The 23533-nt window shown below is 40.8% G+C and overlaps 1 protein-coding gene across 1 annotated transcript; it reads left to right on the top strand.

The window, feature by feature from the left end:
• Positions 1-1580: 1580 nt before the first annotated feature.
• LOC116256511 (systemin receptor SR160-like) lies at positions 1581-5903 on the top strand. The gene has a single exon (XM_031632895.2). It carries the CDS (start codon positions 1913-1915, stop codon positions 5588-5590), a length of 3678 nt encoding a protein of 1225 aa, XP_031488755.1. The 5' UTR covers positions 1581-1912; the 3' UTR covers positions 5591-5903.
• The last annotated feature ends 17630 nt before the right edge of the window (positions 5904-23533 follow it).

The following is a 23533-nucleotide window of genomic DNA, read 5'->3' as shown; positions in this document are numbered from 1 at the left end:
ACTGTTTGAGGAGGACCAAAAGGATGACATGATTCTGAATGTGAGATTTCGTTGACATCAATTTAAGAAAAAAATTCAAAAAAATAAAATTCCTCGACTTTGGAAGAAAGGAACAAAGCCCCCCCTATCCAATTCCTGTTTGAGATCAAAAGGATTTTCTCATAATTTTAGAAAACCAAAATACTCCGTGAATCAGACTTGAACTTTCATTATCATTGGTAGTCCAAACTCACTAGAAACAAACTGACGACCAAACTCTCACTAATCTGCTAACTTGACCAATTAAGTTATGCCCCTCGGATCAAGAAAGTTTTGATATCAAAACAAGCCACCAAGTAAAGAACAAGACGTGTTTCCAAGAATTTGATAAAAATAAAATGGTTTGATTTAAAATCGTAAGAACAAATATGGAAATAAATGAAAAAAAAAACAACATAGAATGAGTGAAATTTTGTCAATTATTATGAATTATGTAAATATTTAATTATAATTTGAAAACCGAACCCAATCGTCTAGGTTGCACTGAAACGATTCAGTTGTACCAATTGTGGATCAACAAAAAATATTATTTAAATAATTAAAAAAAAAACTTAATGATACCAAAAGAAAAAAAAAAAAACTTAATATTCCAATGTTTGCGTTGGCTTAATATGGTCCGCCAAAACCCGTCCAAAAGCTTAATGATTGGTCGAGTTCAACTTGGAAACTCCCACTTTGTGTTTGTGACAAACACAACTTTCGAGTGACTCTGGTGATCCGGACAACGGAAGTGAGTATGGTTTCCTCCAAGAGACAACGTTTTCAACAAGTTGGTGGCCTAATTTTTCCTTGAAAAATATCCAAAAAATTTTCATTTTCCACACAATAATTCATGTTAAGGGAGACGAAAAATAGGAGAAGAAACAGATATAAAAATCATATAATTTAGTTAAATATCGGATGCAATTGGTTTTATTTTTCTCAAATTGAAAATATTGTTAATAAGGTTTCAATTACTGTTGTACAAATTGGTCTATAAATCGAATCTATTCCATTCTGGACTCAAACTAATCCTTTGTCAATGGGCCCAAATATTAAAAACTATTTTTCATTAAAATAAATAATTCTAATATGTTCAAACATTTTCTATTTCAAAAAATAAAAAAACCAAGCGATTCAGCCCACTACGCCTAGAACAATAATTTTTCGAAAGTTGGAACGGAGTTAGCTGGAAGAGAGAATAGATTCACCAAGCAAAAAAAAAAAAAAAAAAAATCGAAAATAAGCTAAATGAAACCGGGTCGGACGCGATTAACCCGAACGGATCGACACTGGCCGGCCATTCACAAATTCTTCGAGGGCGAAATAGTCTTTTAAAAGAATAGTATAAGCACCTCTCCTGGAGCTCATTTATCACTCGTTGGGAATAAGGGCAAAAAGGTCATTCGACATCTCGTCGTCCACCGGCAGCCTGCGGGTTCTCGCCCTCCACCGTGGACCCCACATCCTTCCTCTTCTCTCTCTCTCTCTCTCTCTCGTCAATCGAAGCACGCAATTTCTTTATCTATATATTATTTTTTAAAGGGAAGGATGAGAGAGAAAGAGAGAGTTGTTTAGGGGAGCTCGACTGAAACACTTCCCCAAAAATACTGATAAAAAAAATCCCTTCGCATCAGAAAAAAAAAATCCAACTCTCTCTCTCTCTCTCTTCTCTTCTTGTTTCATATGCCATGTGACCACCAGCTCATCTCTCTCTCTATCGAGTCTTTCTTCTTCTTCATCTTCTTCTTACTCTCTCTGCTATGCTGTGCTGTGCTCTGCTCTGCTATAAGTACCTATCCCATCCCTTCAGTCTCGTCTTTTTTGACTCCCTGTCTCTCTTTTTCTCTCTCTGCTGGTAGGTTGTAATGGCGGAGCTACTTCCCAGACCAGAATGAAGAGAAGCCACCACCAACACGTAAAGGTTTTGTCACCTATGGAAAGTTACAGAAGGATTGGCACCACCAACCTCCTCCTCTTCCTCTGCTTCCTCCTCCTCCTCCCGGCCTCCGCCCGCGGCCTCCTTCGGGCGGAGGCCGCTCCCACCCGGAGGTTGTCCTCCGGAGGCGACGATGCCCGCCGCCTCCTTGCCTTCAAGGCAGCCGTCTCCAACCCGAGGTCCCTCGTCCACTGGCTACCCAACGCCGACCCCTGCTCTTTCCCCGGCGTCACCTGCGCCGCCGACACCCGTCGCGTCTCGTCTTTGGATCTGAGCGGGGGGCAGCTGGACGTCGATCTCCGACACGTGGCTGCGTTGTTGATGGGCATGTCTGCGCTGGAGAGACTGCGTCTGGGCTACGCCAACGTGACCGGCAACCTATCGGCGTTCGTCGGGCTGGCCTGCGGGAAGAGCCTCGTTGAGCTTGACCTCTCTGGAAACTTCATCGACGGTGAACTCCCCTCTCTTTCCGGCCTTGGCTCTTGTTATAGTCTTGCTCGCTTGAACTTCTCCGCGAACAAGCTCTCTTACTCGGCCGCCGCCGCCGGAAGCGGCGGAAGCTTGCCCCCCGCGCTCGCGATGCTCGACCTGAGCTCGAACGGCATCTCCGGTGATGGTGCGCTGGAGTGGATAGTCTCCTCCGGCGGCTGCAAGACACTCCAGGTGTTGAGTCTCCACGGAAACTCGGTCTCGGGTCTGATTCCAGTGGCCGGATGCACGAACCTCCAGGTGCTCGATCTGTCGGTGAACAACTTCTCCGGCGGGATGCCGGATCTCGGAGCCTGCGCCTCCCTCCAGCACTTGGACCTCTCGGCTAACAAGCTGTCCGGCGATATCGGGGACGGCCTCATCGGATGTCGGCGGCTGACGTACCTCAACCTTTCGGGGAACGCCTTTTCCGGAGTAATCCCTGCTGCCGGGTTCGGCGTTAACCTCCAGTCCCTTTCCCTTTCCGGCAACCGCCTGCAAGGTGAGCTGCCCTCCTCGCTCTTCTCCTCGTGTTCGTCTCTGCGCAATCTCGATCTCTCCATGAACAAGTTCTCGGGAGAGGTCCCGCCGTCGCTTGCCCACTGCTCTGCTCTGGAGATTCTCAACCTCACGGGCAACAGCTTCTCCGGTAACCTCCCTGTGGAAAGCCTATCCCTCTTGAGCAACCTCAGGAATATCCTTTTTGGTTACAACAACTTCACCGGCGAGCTCGCGGCTGACCTCATCGCCAACATGTCGGCGCTAGAGATCCTGGATCTGAGTTCGAACAACATCTCCGGCCCCATTCCAGAGGGCATCTGCCGGAACTCGGGGAACTCCCTCCGAGAGCTCTACCTCCAGGACAACCAGTTCCATGGCTCTATTCCGGCGACGTTGGGCAACTGCTCCGGGCTCGTTTCTCTGGACTTGAGCTTCAATTACCTCAAGGGGACGATCCCGCCGAGCCTCGGCGAGCTCAGGCGTCTTCGGGACTTGGTTATGTGGCTGAACATGCTCCAAGGGACCATACCGGAGGAGCTCTCGAAGATCAGCACGCTGGAGAACTTGGTACTCGACAACAACTGGCTCACCGGGAGCATCCCCGCCGGCCTTGTCAACTGCACCAATCTCAACTGGATCTCGCTGTCGTCGAACCAGCTCTCCGGGGGGATACCGCCGTGGATCGGCCGGATGTCGAAGCTCGCGATCCTGCAGCTCAAGAACAACTCCTTCTCCGGCATGATCCCCCCAGAACTCGGCGACTGCAAGAGCCTCATCTGGCTGGACCTCAACAGCAACAACCTGACGGGACCCATACCAGGCGCTTTGGCCAAGCAGTCGGGCAGCATTGCTGCAGGCCTCATCTCCGACAAGCGCTACGTCTATCTGAAGAACGACGGGAGCCCGACCTGCCGTGGCGCCGGAAGCCTCCTTGAGTTCAGCGGCATCCGGCAAGAGAACCTCCAGAGGGTGCCCACCCGGCACGCCTGCAATTTTACCAGAACTTACATGGGCGACTTCCACTATACTTTCAGCAATAATGGCAGCATGATCTTCCTGGACCTCTCCTACAATTCACTTTCCGGCCCCATCCCGCCTGAGTTCGGCAACATGTTCTACATCCTCGTGCTCAATCTGGGCCACAATTCGCTCACCGGGAAGATCCCAGATGAATTGGGAAAGCTGACCTTCATTGCCGAGCTCTTCCTCTCCCACAACCAGCTGGAGGGGCCGATCCCACCCACCTTTTCCCACCTTGGCCTCCTCTCGTCCCTCGACGTCTCCAACAACAATCTCAGCGGTCCCATCCCCAACGGCGGTCAGCTCTTCTCCTTTCCGGCGTCCGTGTTCGAGAACAATTCCGGCCTCTGCGGCCTACCGCTTCCTCCCTGCGGAGGCGACGACTCTGCCTCCTCTGATTCAAGGGGGCGCGGGAAGTCCCACGGGAAGCAGGCATCCCTGGCGGGTAGCGTGGCGATGGCACTCCTCTTCTCCCTCTTCTGCTTCTTCGGCATCATCATCGTCGTCGTCGAGAGCAAGAAGCGCCGGAAGAAGGAGGCTGCCGCGGCAGCCGCTGCCGGCTTCGCGGACAATCATTCTTCCGGGACTTACACGCGCACGACGGGCTGGAAGTTCACGGCGACGACACGCGAGGCGCTGAGCATCAACCTCTCCACCTTTGATAAGCCGCTGCGGAAGCTCACGTTCGCGGACTTGCTGGAGGCCACCAACAACTTCCACCACGACAGCCTGATCGGCTCCGGCGGGTTCGGCGACGTCTACAAGGCGCAGCTCAAGGATGGCAGCGTCGTCGCCATCAAGAAGCTCATCCACGTGAGCGGCCAGGGCGACCGCGAGTTCACGGCAGAGATGGAGACGATCGGGAAGATCAAGCACCGGAATCTGGTTCCCCTGCTCGGCTACTGCAAGGTCGGAGAGGAGAGACTCCTTGTGTACGAGTACATGAAGTACGGCAGCCTCGACGACGTCCTTCACGACCAGAAGAAGGGCGGCGTCAACCTCGACTGGCCGGCGAGGAGGAAGATCGCCGTCGGGGCGGCGAGGGGCCTCGCTTTCCTCCACCACAGCTGCATACCCCACATAATTCACAGGGACATGAAGTCCAGCAACGTGCTGCTGGACGAGAACCTGGAGGCACGGGTGTCGGACTTCGGGATGGCGAGGCTCATGAGCGCGATGGACACGCACCTGAGCGTCAGCACTCTGGCCGGCACGCCGGGGTACGTTCCGCCGGAGTACTACCAGAGCTTCCGGTGCAGCACCAAGGGCGACGTCTACAGCTTCGGGGTGGTCCTGCTGGAGCTTCTCACGGGCCGGCAGCCGACGGACTCGTCCGACTTCGGCGACAACAACCTTGTGGGGTGGGTGAAGCAGCACGCCAAGCTCAAGATCAGCGACGTGTTCGACCCGGCGCTGAAGACGAAGGACCAGCCGGGGCTGGAGATGGAGCTACTGCAGCACCTGAGAATTGCCTGCCAGTGCCTCGATGACCGGCCGTGGAGGCGACCCACGATGCTGCAGGTCATGGCCATGTTCAAGGAGCTTCACGTTGGTGGCGGCAATGGGGGCCGCGGCAGCACCGAGCTGGACGGAAGCTTCTGCTCCGTGGACACTAGCATCAAGGAGGCGCCGGAAAACAAGTAGCAGCAACGGTAGCAATCGATCGGTCAGATGGTAGCTAAGGTAGGGAGATCAGGAGGACCAAAAACTAGCAGGAAAAGGAAAAATCTGCCCTCTTTTTTTTTTTTTTTCGAATTTCCAGATGCCTTCTCCTTGAGTTGTTTCAGCAAACGGAAGAAGGTCAAATTTTTACTGCGGAGGAAAAGCAAAGCGAAAATGTTCATTCAGATTTTTTCACCTTTTTTTTTTTTTTTTACATTTCATTTTCCATCTTGTTAGTGTTATCCATGTATATGTACCCTCTACATCTTTGTTTTATACATAAATTGGTTGTATATTCTCTTTCTTTTCCCCATTCTCTCTCTAGGAAAATGACAGAGGGCGAACATGTCCTGAGAACCAGCCATGGTTTGAAAGCGAGGCCATTGAAAGCTGTGAGAGGTGGGGAGTGGTGCGGCTGCAGCTTTCCTTCCTCACTGGCTAAGAGGACAAATGGGCCACTGTGCTCCCCTCGGGCCGCCGGTGGGTCTTACCTTGTCCCACTCATCCGCATCCCAGGCCGAGTCACGTCCTTTTCCGTCGGCATCTGCCGGAAAACACGGCCATTTTCCGGTCAACTCTATCATGTGGCTGACGTCGATCTTTGACATTCCCCCGTCCCCACGCCTCACCGATAATCGCCACACCACCGTCTTCGCCCTTCTCATCATCATTCCCTTCACAACCCATTTCATCTTGTAAAACTTCACGATGCGCACAACATCAGAGCATCAATCAAGCTCGCTGCTGAAATTCAAGTTGGTGGCGAGAATCTGAGGATCATGAAGCGGCCGAGATGATTAAAACACCCCACCAATCTTGACCATCTTCATGTAAAAGCGATCGCCATCATCGTCACGAAACTTTTGTAGGGAATGCGAACGAGGGGAGTTCGTGCATTCAGGCATTTCACACGACTACTAATTATTACGCGAGGAACGCATTGAAGTCGGTGAAATCCGTCGATTCTTCCGTCACGCAACAGAAGAGTACAACTTTTTAGAGAGAGAGAGTGAAGTCTCCTCTTAAGAATCTCCCTCCGCGAGCAGCAGGAGGGCAGCTTGGTCTTTTGAGCAACGGGGAAAGGGACGGCGTTGTGGGGGCCCAGGCTTTCGGTCTCTCCTCCTCCTCCTCCCTCCTCCATTAATGGAGGAAGCAAAACCAAAAGACGGCCGTCGTTCTCTTCTGAGAAACGGAGGGCGTCTCCTTCTGCGTTAAAGATCAGGTGGGCCAAGAGCAGGGAGAGGGGGAACGGTGTGGAGGCCGGGGGAGGTTCGCACGTGCGACGCTGTAAATCTAATGGGGGAGGGACGGTTGGCCCCCATAGATGCCGAGCACGTGCGGACCCCCGAGTGCGACAACGCCGTGCACGGAGGAGGAAGAGGCCGCAGAACAGAGTTTTCTCCCCCCTTCGCGCTTTTCCCTCTTAGGGAGAGAAAAAAAAACTTAGAGAGAGAAGAACTTAGAGAGAGAAAATCTAAACAAATGGCTGAAAGTGAAGTGTAGAGAGATGAGAGAGAAGGGTTGAGCCCACGTGCGGTGGGGGACCACGTGCCAGCGACTGAGTGAGAAAAGGACAAAAGGACAATAAGAGAGAGAAAGAGAGATTTTCAACTTATCCTTAAACCTATATTATAAACTAATCTTAATTGCTCTTCTTTAGCGTTTTCCAATCACATGGAAAGTGAGTACGAGTATCTCTTAGATCGCTTCTCTCGTTGTGCTTCAGCTCAGTGGCGGAGCCAGCGTGGGGCAGGTGTGGGCGCCTGCCCACGCCAGCCCAAGAAAGTTCCATGTGAAATGGAGTCTCAACCCAGCTTCACGCCTGTGTTGCCCACGTCAATATTTGCTTTATTTTTAAAATAACATATATTTTAGTTTGAAAATTTTTAAACTATGTACTACTGCCCCATAGCTAAAAAATTTTGGCTCCGCCACTGCTTCAGCTTACAAAGACGAGTTAGTTTGAGCTCAAACCAAGCGCGGTCGTCTAGTTGATCCGCTCAAACTAAGCGCAGTTCAGTTGATCCAAGCCTAGGGTTCGAGCGTGACGACCAGTTGGAGTCAAGTATGAGGCAATTCGGATTAGATAAGTGGTGGTGGGATGGGTCCGAGCCATGGGGGACGGTGAGGGCCGCCACTATTCATGGCTGGGAAGGGGAGTGCGGAGTGGAGGGGGCCCTACTGAAGGTCCAGTGCAGGCGTTCCGCATGGGATCCCACCTCGAGTGGGGCACCACCAAATTTAACAAGGTGTAGAGAGAGAAAGGGAGGGAGATGCCTTGCGGGGCAGGGCGTCGTGTGGTGAATGGGAAGGAAAGGGATTAATTAATTTTCTGGGTGATAAATTAAATTGAACGAGAATGATTCCTGTGATGTGAGGCTGTTGTTCTCATTATTTTTAGAGAGAGAAAGAGAGGGGGGGAGATTGAGATAGAAATTCCTTTTCTATTGTAGCTCATAAATTTTAATTTATTTAATGTGGTTTTTGTATGTTTTCTCTCTCTAAGGTTTCAGGGGGGAGGTCGGGGTTGGGGGTGAAGAAGCACGAGGCGCCACGTGGTGGCAGGCGAATTGCTGTGGGAAGCGGAGTGGGCGTCCTGTCTCGATGCTCATGAGCCATCTTGAAGACCGCGACCACCTCCTCTTCCCATGTGCTCTCTCTCTCTCTCTCTATCTTTTTTTTTTTTAATTATTTATTTAATACAAGTAACATGCAGTGCACGTAAATTTGACGGCAATTTTTTAAAAAAAAAATTTTCCAGTTTCACGCTTAGCTTTTGTTTGCAATTCTGGAAAAGTGGTACATTTGGTGGTAATTTTTTCCGGTTTGCATTAAAAATGTTCAATGGAGTGAGTGAACACATCTCCAGCAATTTAGAGTTATTTATTTATGGTTATTCATACAAAATGATTAAAAAAAATTGTGAACTAATACTAAATTATTAAAATATGTATCACTTTTTTTTTTTTTTTTTTTCTCTTGGCCGTCCACTATGGTAGATCAGACGACTTGGTGACTTTAAAAAACAGAATTACCATTCAATTTGTTACTAAGCTTATATTGTTTCCATCTTAGCTTACAATTTTTTGTTAAGGTTCCACCTTTCTATTTATTAGTTTGTGTAAAGTGCGTGGCTCTTACGAAGAAAAGAATCAAGCAACTTGATTCTTTGTTCAAAATATGGACAAAAAGTAGATGCAAAAATACAACTTTTTTTCCTTCCTCCCACCTCGAGATTCAGATCCTTTACCAGTCAAGAGTGAGTGTACTCGAGTTCAGGTGACATTTTAGAAGGTTTGATTTCTAGTAAGCAATTAACAATATATATATATATATATATATATATATATATATATATATATATATAATTATTGACTTAGGAGCTCACGAGGATATATAAAGTCATCAATTATTTCAGCTTGGACATCATGTTCATAAAATCTCATGAAATGTCAAAAAGCTTAATATGGGTGTTTAGCTTTTTGGAAGCTTAAGGATCACATGAACATTGTTTAATTTAGTAAGAAGGACATGGGGGTGAGAGGTTTCACGACTCTACTATCCGACGAAAATGTCGCAGTGGAGGGCTCCACTGGCAATTTAGGGATCTCATCATTATTATTATTATTATTATTATTATTATTATTATTATTATTATTATATATTATTATTATTATATATAATTAAATAATCAAATAATGATTCTGGTTTTTAAGTTCACTCAACTATCTGATCAAGATCTTTTGATTTAACATGAGAGACGGTTAAAGAAAAAAATATGGAGAAAAGGTGATGGTCATTTTTGTTATGTAGTAATAATTTATATGTTTTTTTGATTGTCGTTATCTCTCAACCATCCATCTAACATTGTTAATTGATTAGATGACTCTAGATATTAGAGTCATCATTTAATCACTCTATATATATATATATATATATATATATATATATATATATATATATATATATATATATATATATATATATATATATATATATTGCTGCGCTTTAGGAGGCATTTAAAGTAAGGCATAATGCGCCCGTGATGGAAAAGGAAGGCATAATTTCATATGGGAGGTAATGGGTCGGCATAATTTCATATGAGAGGTAATGGGTCGGTTTGACCTGCCAAAAGTGGGGGGACAAGCAAAAGTGCAGTTAAACAAGGTTCTTTGGATTTATTTAGATGGAGGTTGGGAGTATTAGAGAGGGAAAGGCGTACTGCTTTATTTGGACCAACCTAGTTTATTTTAATGGAATAAGTTTAGGAGCAGAGGCGAAGGTAGGATTTTTTTCAAGGGCGGGCCAACGGTCTATTGAACTTATCCGGTTCGAACCTCCATACATAATTTCCTTATCTTATTCGCCCAACTTTTTCAAATTTTCTCCACTTTTCCAATAAAAGTTGTTAACATAACGACTCTAGAAACCCATCAACGTCGCATTCTTTGTGACACGAAATTTGATTCAAAAATTGTCATAAAAATATTGTATTAAGAAAAGGTAATGGTCCTCCATGCTAAGTTGCTTGTAAGAGTGGGCAACAATGGGTAGTTAGATACCTGACCCGTGATGGGCTGATATTGAGCTGGTTATTTGACACTTGGGTTGACCGGATTACATAATTTCGCTGAAAATATTTGGTCCGAATTGGGTATTGGGGGTTCTATTTAATTCGACATACATTACATATAAACTTATCTCTCCACAATTTTCATTTTGCTCTCTTTCACTCTCAGATTGAAAAATTGAATCAGATTTGAATTTAAAAATGACATCTGATCGGATTCAAACTTTTATATATATATATAAAAGTTCATGGGCGTGATTGAATGCGGGCGCCTGCGACAACCTCTGCCATAAATGCAGCTCTGGATGGGCTGTCTCATGTCACATCTCTCTTTGTACACACGCACAAACACACACATATATATCATTTAGCCATAAACAAAATGTAGACCTTTAAGTTGTTATTATACAAACAACTTGAAATATGAACATCCCAATATGCTAAACTTTACTAATTTAACATAAAATATGATTTAGTTCAAATTGCTTTCATAGAAAATATTGACTTTTCTTCTCTCAAAAATTTCGATGCATTATTTTTTAAGATCATCCCTATATGGTTGTGTTGCAATATAAAAGATAGTTGAATAATCGTTTTAAGGGGTCCAGTTTAATTTTTTCTCTTGACCTAAATGATTTGGGATATACCAGTTTCTCTCACTCTCTCTCTCTCTCTCTCTAAAGTTAGTACTCTTTGAACTTGGAAAATTTTGAGATACACCGTCATACTTCTCTTCCTCCTAATCCCTCTAACTAGCATTTAATCCCCTTAGTATTCTTTTGGGTCACTATTTTTCTTGCAAGTTAGATGTGGAGATTTTTTAATGTAGTCTTTTCCAATAAAATCAAAATTAGTTTTTATTGCTTCTATTATTGCATGATTTGAGAGAGAGGGAGAAGAAGAAATGGGGGAAGAGGGAGGGACAGTAACCGGTGCATTTAGCCTCTATAATAACACTCTTAATCTCAAACTCAACATTTCTCACTACTACCAAGATAGCACCCTCCAAGACTTAAAGCTCAAGATGTGGCTATAACACGACACCCATTCCAACCGGTTGTGCGACCCATCACTTGGTGAGAAAGAGAAGGCGGAGCTAGAGTTTGGACCGCACGGTCTAAAAAGAAGCAGGAGTGGCGGTGGGGTCATGAACCTTTATGAAGTTTCCATTCAGTTTCAATACATGCGGCTACTAGGACCTAGCTCAAAGAAACGTCTATCTTTATATATATATATATATATATAACAGAAAACTACGAGACTCTTCTATACTAGGCTTTGATGAAATCATGAAAAGGCAAATAAGATGAAAACAAGCGAGTAATAGTACCCTTAAACCAAACCCCTTTTTTCTTTTCAAGGGTACTTCAACAACTTAATCTCTACGTCTCATCTCCTTGGATCAATGGCCTATGATTTTCATCTAGTCTAACATACGAGGGTCAAGTACTTGCTTGTTTTCCTATATATAAAATATTGTACCATATACTGCCAAGTGGCTAAAATTAAAATTTTACTATTAATAAAAAAAGAGTTATTAAATTGGCTTAGCCACAGTTTAAGTTAGTTTTAGCCGTGTTTTATAGTCATTTTAGCAATACATTTTTAAATTTTACATATCCGTATCCAAAGCACAACAAATATTGACTTTTTATTTTATATATACACAATATAAAGGAACGGATTTTTTTTTTTAACCATCCAACAAGATTAGGTATCTATGAGAATTGAACCTTATCAGTGTCAATTTGTTGAACTAAATTTAATAGTAATTAATAAGTGTTTAATGTCTAGTTATGGCCCATAGAGCCAGTTAAGAAACTTCAAAATTTATGGCTAGATCTAAGAAAGTATGAACGTTCTCGTCAAACAGTACAAAAGAGGAGTGGTTTTACCTTATTAGGCACCTACTTTGATTGTCTTGAATTTGCGTGAAGGAGGACAACTACTCAAAGTCATTCAAGAACAACATCCACAACCACAGCTACTGAGCTGAACACGAGTCAGAGGGAGCCCGAGTTCGGCCAGCTCGATCTTGGCTTCTCTCGTTTGAGGGAGAGAGGGTTTTCAGAAACCTTGTTTTTTTTTTATTTTGAGAGATTTTGAGAGAAAGAGATATAGAAAAAAAAAAAGAAAAAGAAAACACGGCCTGATTGCCATCACCAGTTTCACCGATCGTCGGATGCCGATGCTGGTCGAAGGAGTTCATCCGCATTGGAGTAATGACAAAGGCAGAGAAAAAAGACGGAAAAATGAAGTTGAAAATGAGAAAAACAAGTTCATTAGTGTTACTGTGGCTTTGGAGCTGAATTGAGACACGTTCAACGAACTCGAACTCAACTCGAAAAAATGGTCACCATCGGCTCAAGCTCGGCTCGAACTCAACTGGAAGAAAATGGTCGAGTGGAAGAACCATCCACTCAAGCTCGGCTCGTTTAACAAAAGAACTGACTCGAACCCGAGCTCGCTCGAGTTGCTTGGCTCCTTGTTCGGGCCTATCCACAAGACGCTCATCTATCAGCAACATCATATCAACCATTTATTTCACCTCAAAATCAACAGTTAACGCTGCTGCCCAATCACATTTGTCCCTCAATGGCATACAACAGCTTGCCCATTAACTTCACAAAAAATTGAAAAAAAAAAAAACCCTATTCCTATATAACATTAACGTCCATCACTAAATTACATTTTACCCGTTTAAGTGATATATTAGAAATTAACAATAGCGAAAAGGGTAGAAAGGTAATTTAATGGACAAAAAATATTTTCATATATCATTTCAGGGGCATTTTCGTTATTTTATAAAAATATTTTTTAATCCATAAACCCAGTTTTTTTTTTTTTTTACAGAAATCTTCCATTTAACCAACTTAATCGGATCTCTCCTAATTGGATTCCGATTTGGACCTAACTTTAAAATTGGTTCCTGATCCGATAGACGTACCATCTGGCGCTTTGGTCGGAACCTTGTCAGATCTCTATCCCGGATTCAGTTTAGTCCATTGCAGATTGGGATCCAGTACTTAATATTTGGACCCCATGTTTGTTTGCGAGATCCAACTAAATGAAACCAGATTTGGGTCAATGATCGAAATCATTGTGCGGATAAATAAAAGCAATATTGTCTTTTTTACCAAATCTAGTGTTTTTGTTCGTCACTTCAAGGATCTATCTATGACCTCACGTTTGGATTTGTCCTGCTCAATGGAAAGTGGATCTCATGGATTTAGAAAAGTTTCAAACGGGGGACAAATTTGACAAATGACAAACAAGGCAAGCACCCTTTTTTGGAAAATAGCTTTTTTCATTTATGATTTGTACATTATATCTACAACTGCCTTTACAATCTCGTTATTTTCGTGTCGTTCTAAGCAAGTTAACAGCATGAATGTGACCCGTTATTGTACTTAATTTATCTGGAGAACAGTGAGGAAATTACAATATAAAGGATCTTTAAATAAGCTTACATAAGATCCTAACTATATCATGTAGTTACCAACATATTTCGGGCGAGTGAGAGGTTCGTCCTATTGCCTGGAACGCGGCTCAAAGGCCTCTTCCTTCCCCCTGCTTTCGTGATCCTGAGTTGCATCGGCGTTTAAGAATGTATTCTTTTAACTTAAATGTCCTGCTCTACTACTTTAAAACACAAGAAAATAGTCCCAGAGAATTTAACTAGAGACCTGTCAGGCCCCTATCATGACCAGCTACACTATACCCATCGAAGCCGTCACCAACATATTCATCTATACTTTATATGTAGCTAATTTTAAAAACCATCTCCACTTTTTAGTCAAATATTTAAAGTTATTTTGAATTTAAAATTAGCAGCAAGACTTTCTATGTTCAATATTAAAAGGAAATAAATGCCCTCAACAAAGGCGACCTCATACGCTTTCTCCTCTTTTTTTTATGAAAAGAACAAAAATCTATTTTATTGAGTTTTTTTTTTTTAATATAGGGCGCTTTCAATTGTGGTTAAAATAACAAAAGGGCAGTTTTATCTTAAAAGTGCAATTGCAGAGATTTAACAATGACAACTAGTCAACAATGGATTTCTCAACACCAGGGACAAATTTGGAAACTCAGTCTCTTTTTGTAACATTCATTAATTGGGCACAATCATAATGTTTCTTTGTATGTGGTTCTTATTTGACAACTTTCTTGCTCATTTGTGGTTTATCATCATCATCACAATCATAGTCATTATCATCAATACTTGCCCCACCAATATGGTCTCTACAAACCATAAATGTCACATAAAAATATTATTATTTTGATGAGTGAACATAGAAATAGCTAGCATCTCTAAAAGACAAACCCTAATATAGGCAATAAGATCCACAGGATGTGAAGAGGGCTCCAAAATTTCTACCACTCAAAACTAAAACTAGTGCCTGTAAAGGCAACCCATTCTAAAGATATGTAGGGACTATATCGTCGTCGTCGTCGTCGTCGTCGTCATCATCATCGCCATCATCATTATTTTCGCAAAATTTCTAAAAGATGAGTTCGGGTACAGGTTGTACACATCCTATTATTGGGTTTCGGGGCGCAAAAGGTCAAAAACAAGGCCTACCATTTTAGCATGCACTTGGAGAGCATGTGACTAGTTAGTGGCCCTGATGTTCATTTTCTCTGTGTTGGCCATGCAAGGAGCACAGCCATGATCCAGCCAAGACTGCAAGTGGGCACTTTTGGTTGGCTCATGGTTGGTTGTTGTTCCATCGCGTCAGTGAGTCCGATGTCGGTCATGGATATGCCCGGATTTTATATTTTAGGAATTTTTAAATATTTATAATAACATCTTTTTTTTTTTATGGTTCATTCTACTACCCCTAAGAGCCACTACCCCCCTATGCCGCCCCACTTAGTTCAAGGAACATGCTTCGAGACCTTTTACAGTCTAAAAGTAGAGCGCACTGGGACGTGGCAGTGACTCCTCTAAGATTCGAACACGAGTCCTTAGAGAAGGCCCAGTACGCTAGCACCCTTCGAGGTATAACAACATCTTTATTCAGGTGTATGTCAATAGATCGGATTCGGATCACATGTATCATTTATCACATCTGCCTCATTTTCATATATTCTAATTTGAATTTGGTTTTGAATATGAATGAAGAAAATTGTATACTATATCTGAATTTTGTTTTATCATCCAGCCCAATCCAAATCTGACTTTTATTTTCCCATCCCCTTCCCGACTCCAAATTTTGAATAGGCAACCAATTCTGAACGGCATTATGATGTGTTAAGAAGCAACTTTTAAAATGCATTAGATATTGGATACTGTAAGATATATATTTGAAACTGAATCCAAATCTGAAACGATATTTACTTAAAACCTCTATGAATTTGAATCTAACTGGATATCAATTCTTAAATCTAAATCTGATCTTAAGCTAATTTCTTTCATATTCAACCTTTTTCAATCAAAATCTGATCCGAATCCCTAATAAAGATTATTTAAGAAGCATGTTTCCTTAATATCGTTGAAGATATGTATAAACTTTTGGGCCATTAATCAACGTCATATTAACTAGCTTCAGCTAGCTCATTAGACCAAATTGAACTGATGAATTCAAATAACTGTTGAGTTGCGCAGAAGCAAGTACTTTCAACCATCAAAGGAGCTGTGTTTAATTTTCAAACAGCTATTAGTCTTGTTTTTCCTTTATTTTAAGCGCGGACACACACACACACACACACACATATATATATATATATAATGCTCAACTTCCAAAACTAATACGTATATTTCAATAACTAATCTCGGGCATTGTCTAATCGAGTCCTTGTTAATTTTACGGTTGTGCAGCTAGAAGTTCTATTTGGCCAAAAGAAATTATAAAGTCGAAAGGCATTATAAGTCTTTGTAAAACTCATAAGGGCCTTTGATAGGAAGAAATGTTCTTCAAACACATGTTTGTCAAAGATATGATCTAAAAACGTAATGTTCTTGTTTTATGTTGTTTTTAATCAACAATCAAATTCTATGCATGATCATATAATGTTTTCTAAAATAAGAAAATAATGTTCCAGATACAAAAACACAATTATTTTTCTTATCAAATATTTTTATAGCATTTTAAATGAGTATGACATCGCACAAATGTGTGTATCTATAGGGAGGGGCAGAGCCAAGGGGGCGTCAGCAGGACCCTGGGCCCTTTAAAAAAAAAAAGAAGTTTCTTTAATTTACATATAAATTATAAAAAGTTTTATGTATTCTACATAAAAATTTTACAAAATGATATTTCAGCTGCTATCAAAATTTTGAAATTATAATTGGCTCCCCCTCATAAAAAATTTCTAGCTATGCCCGTGTCTATAGGAACAACTACGCATTCATAAGAGACAGTAGCGTAAACACGTTGTGGCTGGTATAGACAGTTGCACACACCAGCCGCTTAAAAGTTTTTTATTTTTAAACAAAAATTTTAAATATTTATTCTTAGTGCCCCACCAGATTTGAGTTTGTTTAAACAAGTGCTCCTCCAGCTAATTTTTCTGGCTCCGCCACTGATAAGAGAGGAGGTGCAGAGGAGAACTAGACAATCCATTGTTGAGATAGCTCAGAAGATTAAGTCCATCTTTCATTGAATTGGATGGTCAACAATGATTTTGATATTTAATTAGTTACCATAAACACTCTAAAATTTTTATTACTTTTAATAACCGTGCATAGCTCTTTAATGTATCTTTTGTGAAATGTGATTTAACAGGCAAAGGAAGAGACACATGATAGTTAGGCTAGCTGTTAAGATCGAGAGAAAATATGACATATTTTTCTTCTTTACAGGTATACAAAGCCCAACCTTGACAACACATTAATAGTGAAACGTCTGTCACAACTCTTTCTTCTCTTGCTCAATCAATTAAGCTTCTATGTGTAAAGTGAAAGAAAGAGGAATTAAATTTCGCAACTCCTCATCTGGAACAACCAAACAACTCATTCAATTATTGGGCAAAGAAAAATAAACTTAGTTGTTTTTTGAGTTCTTCCAACACTATATATACTACATATAAAGAATGCTAAAAGCTTAACTCTAACATGTATTTGTCAAATTGAGAGTTGATTTGAGTCAGATTATATATATATATATATATATATATATATACAACATGTATTTGTCAAATTGAGAGTTGATTTGAGTGAGATGCTGCCTTATTTGTTTTTTAACAGTTTTTTTCACACACTCTCTCTCCGACCTTGCACTTGTTTCTCTCCTTATTGATCCTCTAGTGCCGGTGGCCACCGGCACCTTTCCTTTTCACTTCCATCGGAATGGCGGAGACCCAACGGGCCGGCGAAAGGCACCGGCGGCCGCGTCTCTCTTCTCTCTTTCGTTTTAACAAAAGATGGGTGGAATAATTCATCCATCTACACTGCCACCGGCCAATGCCTCACCGGTTTGATATAAGTGGGAGGGAGGGAAGCTAGATCAAGAAGAGAAAAGATCTTAAAAAATAATAATAAAATAATAAAACAAATATAACATTTGAGCCATTCAATTTAAAAATCTAATGGCTCAAATCAACTGTCAATTTAATGAATAAATGTCGAGCCATAACTCAATTTGAAATATTTCCATTTCTCCTCACTGCTAATTTGTTCTTTTTTTTTTTACAACTATATTTATATGGAAAAATAGACACTTGGAAAGAAGAATTAGAGAGGATGGAATTGATAAACCCGGACTTGGATACCAACATTATGTGTCAAATCAATTTAAAGTATGATACGACTGGCTAGGCATACTACCCTCTACCACTTCAACTTTTGTGGTCGCTTTACATTGGGTGGCTCATTTGAAGAAAGTTTTTTGCATGGTAAAATTTTCAATAGATAGAAGAAGAAAGAAATTTTAGTGAAAAAAAGTTTGATAGAAAAAGTCGGACCTAGAGATGTCTGACCTTTTTGCGTACAAAGTTTTTCTGAATTCAATGAAAAATGCATGGTAAAATTTTTGTGTTTGATGTTGTAGAAAAAAACCATACAAACTTTAAAAAAAAAAAATCCATCCTTCCATAGTATTTTTCTTGTGCATGAAATGAGACCTAAAACTCCATCTTACGGATGGAAAGGAAAGTAGTTTTGAGTTTACTCGACATTACGGTACTATCTAACAAAATGAATGTTAAGAAACTGAATACCAATGAATCTATCCATTCCCATATGGCCAATTGCATCTATTTGAAACTAATCAAGAATTCTTTAGTCTTTCTTTTTGATGATTTAACAATTAACTGTTTTATTTGAAGAAACAGACATAAAAGGTACCCCATCCCTTCTTTCCTTATTTCGAAGGTCTGAACTGTATTGAAACTTAGGTGATGTACAATCAATTCAAACAGTAGGATTTTACTTTTTACAGTTCAAAACAATAACACCCACAAAAATCAAACAAGCGCGCCCATCTGGGGCCGACCAATTATATTGAGCCCCACCTTTCACTGGAATAATAATAGAAGAAGACCCACAAGCCACTGTAGAATAAGTCATACGCGTGATCGGTAGACACGCTTTCCCATCAAATTCGATCCCTCACTTCAGCGCATACGTGCAGTAGCAACTATTATTTTATATGCGCAGGAGAAATTGAAAGAGAAGGAGGAAGAAAGTAGTGGCCACCACCACTCATAAAACGCCAAGAAGATTCCCAATGAGACAATCTTAATTAAAGTGCAGCATGGTGGCATAGCAAGATGCCTGCAAAGCCAGTACTTATCTAATTGCTACATGCCAGAGATGCGTGTGGGAAGCCAATATATATATTGGTAAAAGCAATTTACTTGGGTAAGAATCAAAAACCAAATCTATTAAAAATTAATTCATTGTTAATTTTTTTTTGTTCAATCTAACCTTATAGATGCGATCTTACAGTGGTTTGAAGGGACACGTATGTCAACTTAGTTGTTTTTTTACTTAAATAATGTTTTGTTAATAATAAAAAATGAATTGTTCTTATAATATATAAAATTTTGGTAATATTTTACAAAAATAACTTGTACTAAAACATGATTTATATTGAATTAGTGTTTATAAACACATTAGCAGGTTTGCATGTTGTTTAAAACGCTTTCTAACATGAATTTAATAAGTTTGGTTTTTATCCTTTACCTAAGTTGTTTGGTATCTAACAATTATATATATATATATTGGTCTAAAATTGTATTATATAAGTGGAAAAGAAAGAGTTGAAATTAGATGCGTGACCAAAGAATTGATTTTGAACTTTGTAACATCAAATATACAACTATTTTTCATTTTTCTTCGTGGAGTATATATTTTACATTGATTTATAATGGTTAAATTTCACTTGGAATACCAGCTAGAATCTAAGTGGTTATTTGACTCATCTAGCAGTTACTTACTGTTGTTCCATGAACTTGTCCTAAAAATTGGGGATGATTCATGAAACTTTAAAGCCAATGGTTCATGAATCTATCCCAATTTTTGGAGCATGTTCATGGAATTGTATGTAACCCTTCCATTAACCAAGTGAACTCTAAGGGAACATGTGTATATCTATCTGCATGCAATGCTATACTGTCTGTTGGCATGAAAATTTTTAAAATGTTTAATCATCCGACAACATCCAACACACAAATACATTCAATTATATACATGTTTTCTCTTGCTTTGAAACTTGAGGTTGTGATTCAGTGCGTACCGTACCATGAACAGCAGTCACACTCACACTTGTCCTAAACCTTCTCTCTGGCATGTTGATACCTACCAAAGCAGAAGCAGTGAAGAAAAAGAAAGAAGGAGAAAAGGATAGAGAGGAGGATGCTGCTTCACGTCGACACCAAACAAAAAGAAAGGAAGAAGTAAGGAAGCAATCAGGACAGCTAAGTTGGCCCCCTCGGCTGAGGACACCAGCGGAGCACAGACGCCTACGCGTGAAACCATGGCGACCACCAGAAAAATCAAACCCACAAAATGTTTCAGGAGGCTCTAAAACAAGATGCCACATTCTCAACTGTGGTAAATTTTGAGGGTCAACGCGGAACGAGAATGGCCCACCGGAGCTTCCCAACGCCTGAGTTGCTTCCCCGGCGCGAAATCACTGAACAGGGAACCAGATTGAGTCGTGTGCACGCAATAAATATGCACTAAAGGCCGGTGAAGGCATTTTTGATTTTTTTTTTTTTTAAGTAGACATTTTTACTTTTTTACAATCCTTTTTTTACTCCTTAGAAAGTTTGTTTTTATTATTTCAATAAGGGTATTTTAGTCATTGTACTTCTATGCACCAAATTTTTTTTATGTGCAGAGTGTGCATGTAACCAGCTTGACAAGGAATGGGAGAAATTTATTGATCCTCTCTCTCTCTAGCAGTATAAATTCTTTCCCTTGCTTTTTTTGCTGTTTTTAATTAGCGAACATGGATTTAGACACAAATCCTTATTAGTTTCTTTTGACAACTAAGTGGCAAAGCGGCTAGATAGAAAGGGTTTGAGGTTTGAATCATATGGTTGTTGCCACGCTTTAATGCATTATTTATATAAACTGAAAATAGTGAGAAGTGTGACACTCTAGTTGAAGGATATACCGTAAGTCCACTCAAACCCCAAAGTAAACTAGAACCTTAGAAGCAAAAAGTATGATGTTAGGGTTTTTACACCGAAATCAGTTTCATCTAAATAAATATTAAAACTAGAAAAGATGTATGTGCGTGAGAGCGGATTTTGCATTCAAATTAAGCAAGTGCCCTTCTGGCTCTCCCAATGGGACATGGCATGGCTTACTTTATAGATATACCAAAAGTTCTACACCAAAATCCATGATTTATCAAACTAGGTTATATTCACTCAGTGAAGCCAAGGATCTACTCAATAGGTCTATGGTTCTCTGCTCGGATCTAAGTTCTACTCTTGAGGTCCAATGCCTTGTGATCCTATATATGCAGGGGCGAAGGGAGGGGGGACTCCCTAGGCCATGGCCCTACCCTAACTAATTCAAAAAAAAAAACATTACAAAAATTAAAAAATTTTAGTTGTGTAATGTATTTGTTAAATTCGAGTTTAATTTGGCCATACTCGGATAAGTTCCAAACCGTTTGGCCCACCTTTGAAAAAAATCCTGGCTTCGGCCTATATATATGTTGTCAAAAGCTCTAATCTAAACTTGAAGATAAGCTTTTTACGGAAGTCCTCCCAAGAACATGGATTGTAGTCAACTAGATATATGATGTAATGACATGTGAACAAAAGATTGAATGGTGACTATAGCTTTTCAGAATCATCCAGCCATTTAATCAGAGCTGTCCGATCCAACATGATGGACGGTAAGAGAAAATTAAACAAAGAGAAAAAGGTGATATAAATTTTCGTCATCTAATATTTGTTTACACTATTTTCTTCTTTTTTTTCTCTGGACCATCCATATACTTCATATAGACTGTCCTGATAAGATGGTTGGGTGACTCTAGATAAGTGTTTTACCACAAAAGAGTCTCTCTCTCTTCAAGTGATGGGTAGTGCAACCAGGCTGTGTATCATCGATTCGATAATTTAGCTTGCAGTTGTTGAGGCTAATGTGGCTGGATCTAATTAGCTCCCCTCTCCTCTCTCTCTCTCTCTCTCTCTCTCTCTCTTACTAAAATGTTCTCTCTCTTACTAAAAGGTAATTGGCTGGCCGATAAAGTCCAATATGAAACATTGACTACTTTTCAACAATCAAAATCAAAGTACTGCCCTCTTTTTGTGCCCCAAATGTTGCCATCAATCTGCCTCCTCCGTGTAAAGGTAAAAAGGCTGTGCACACGGTTGGATGTCATTAGCATACAGCCAACTAAAAACCCTAGCTCAATAATTGGCGTTAATTTGCCCCCACCCTTAACCAGGGCCCATCTATCACGCCCCTAATAGTCCACTTCGCGTCCAAAATTCGACTCGGTCTTAGCTGGATCCAATAAAGCCAAGACTTAGGGCCAAAGGTGGAGCCCGGAATTTTTGATGATGGATGTCGAATTATAGTTTCAAAATTTTGACGGGAATTAAAATGCTATTTTTCAAAATTTTTATGTAGGACAAATGAATTTTTTAAAAATTTACATGTAAATTAAAAAAAAATTAGGGAAGGGGAAGACCAGACCTGTGCCAGGCCCCCTGTTTCCGCCTTCTGCTTAGGACGGACCCATAAATTCAAGGCACCACACACACTTAAAATCTTAGTTGACACGATGGGCAAAAGGGACATTTTGGACACATGAAAGACGAAGAGGCATCGTAAAAAAAACTTAATCTTTTAATTATTTAACGTGTATTTATATATGTGTATATACATAACATTTGAAAATCACGGTTAATCAAAAGGATTAAAAAATATGTGCATAAAAGGTCTCTTTCTAATCTCTCCACCTTCTTTTATCAAGTCTACCACGCCTAACTTTCTGATCATGGCTTGATCAGAATTTAAAGTATTAAAAGAATATAACTATTCAAAATTTTAATAAATATGTAAACGATAGTTTCAAGTGGAAATAATATAATTAAGATTAGAGGTGCAAATTAAAAATCTCACACGGTTCTCAAGCTTTTAAAATTTTATTTTTCCACGCTTTAGGGGTATGTTGAGAAATAATTTCCAAGAAACATTTACTAAACGAACTTATCCTTGCTCAGCAGTGAAGGTTTTAAGATTAGAAGTGAACTTATATTTAGCTTCTTGATCGTTACAAGCACTACTCACAATAAATTTGTCAAGAATATCTTACCTTATTGTCAGCATTTGTTACCAGATGCATTTCTCGTTTCTTGTAGCCGTTAATGTGCCGTTGGTTGAGCGTTGTCGTGAAACTCGATCTTCAGCCACACGGCATCATGGACGTCAGTAAAAATGCGGTTTCACCAACGTCCTCCTTTCCACGCGTTGGTCCCTGCTCTTTTTTTGTAGTGAAATTTGACCCAGCTAAAGGGTTGTACTTGGCTATTCTTCAAGTTGAATAACCCATCTGCATCTCTTGGCATATTCCGGCAAGTATTTGCCTAACCCCCACCTGTCAAATATCCCTCAAGACAAAGGATGTAAAAAAAACTTTTTGTTTTTTAATATTTCACTGGTCAAGTTTCAGTTATTTGTACAATGAAAATAGAATCCCCCAAGAGTAAGGATCTTTTAAGTTTTTTTTCTTCTTAATCTTACTTACACTGGTCAAGTTCCGGTTACTTTTTATGATGGCAGTTCGGGCAAGGCAAAGCCATCTCTTCCCCCTTTCCCAGGATTTACAGGGATTTGGGTGATCCTATTATTGTGTAACCTTTAACTCGAGTGTAATGCATACCACCATTTTATAGTTGAGATGAGATGATGTATCGTGAACATGTGAACATGACACTCA

The sequence above is a fragment of the Nymphaea colorata genome, chromosome 1 (genome assembly GCF_008831285.2).
Source record: "Nymphaea colorata isolate Beijing-Zhang1983 chromosome 1, ASM883128v2, whole genome shotgun sequence".
Lineage (NCBI taxonomy): Eukaryota > Viridiplantae > Streptophyta > Magnoliopsida > Nymphaeales > Nymphaeaceae > Nymphaea > Nymphaea colorata.
The sequence above is the reverse complement of the archived record's forward strand: the minus strand, read 5'-3'. Positions and strand labels throughout refer to the sequence as shown.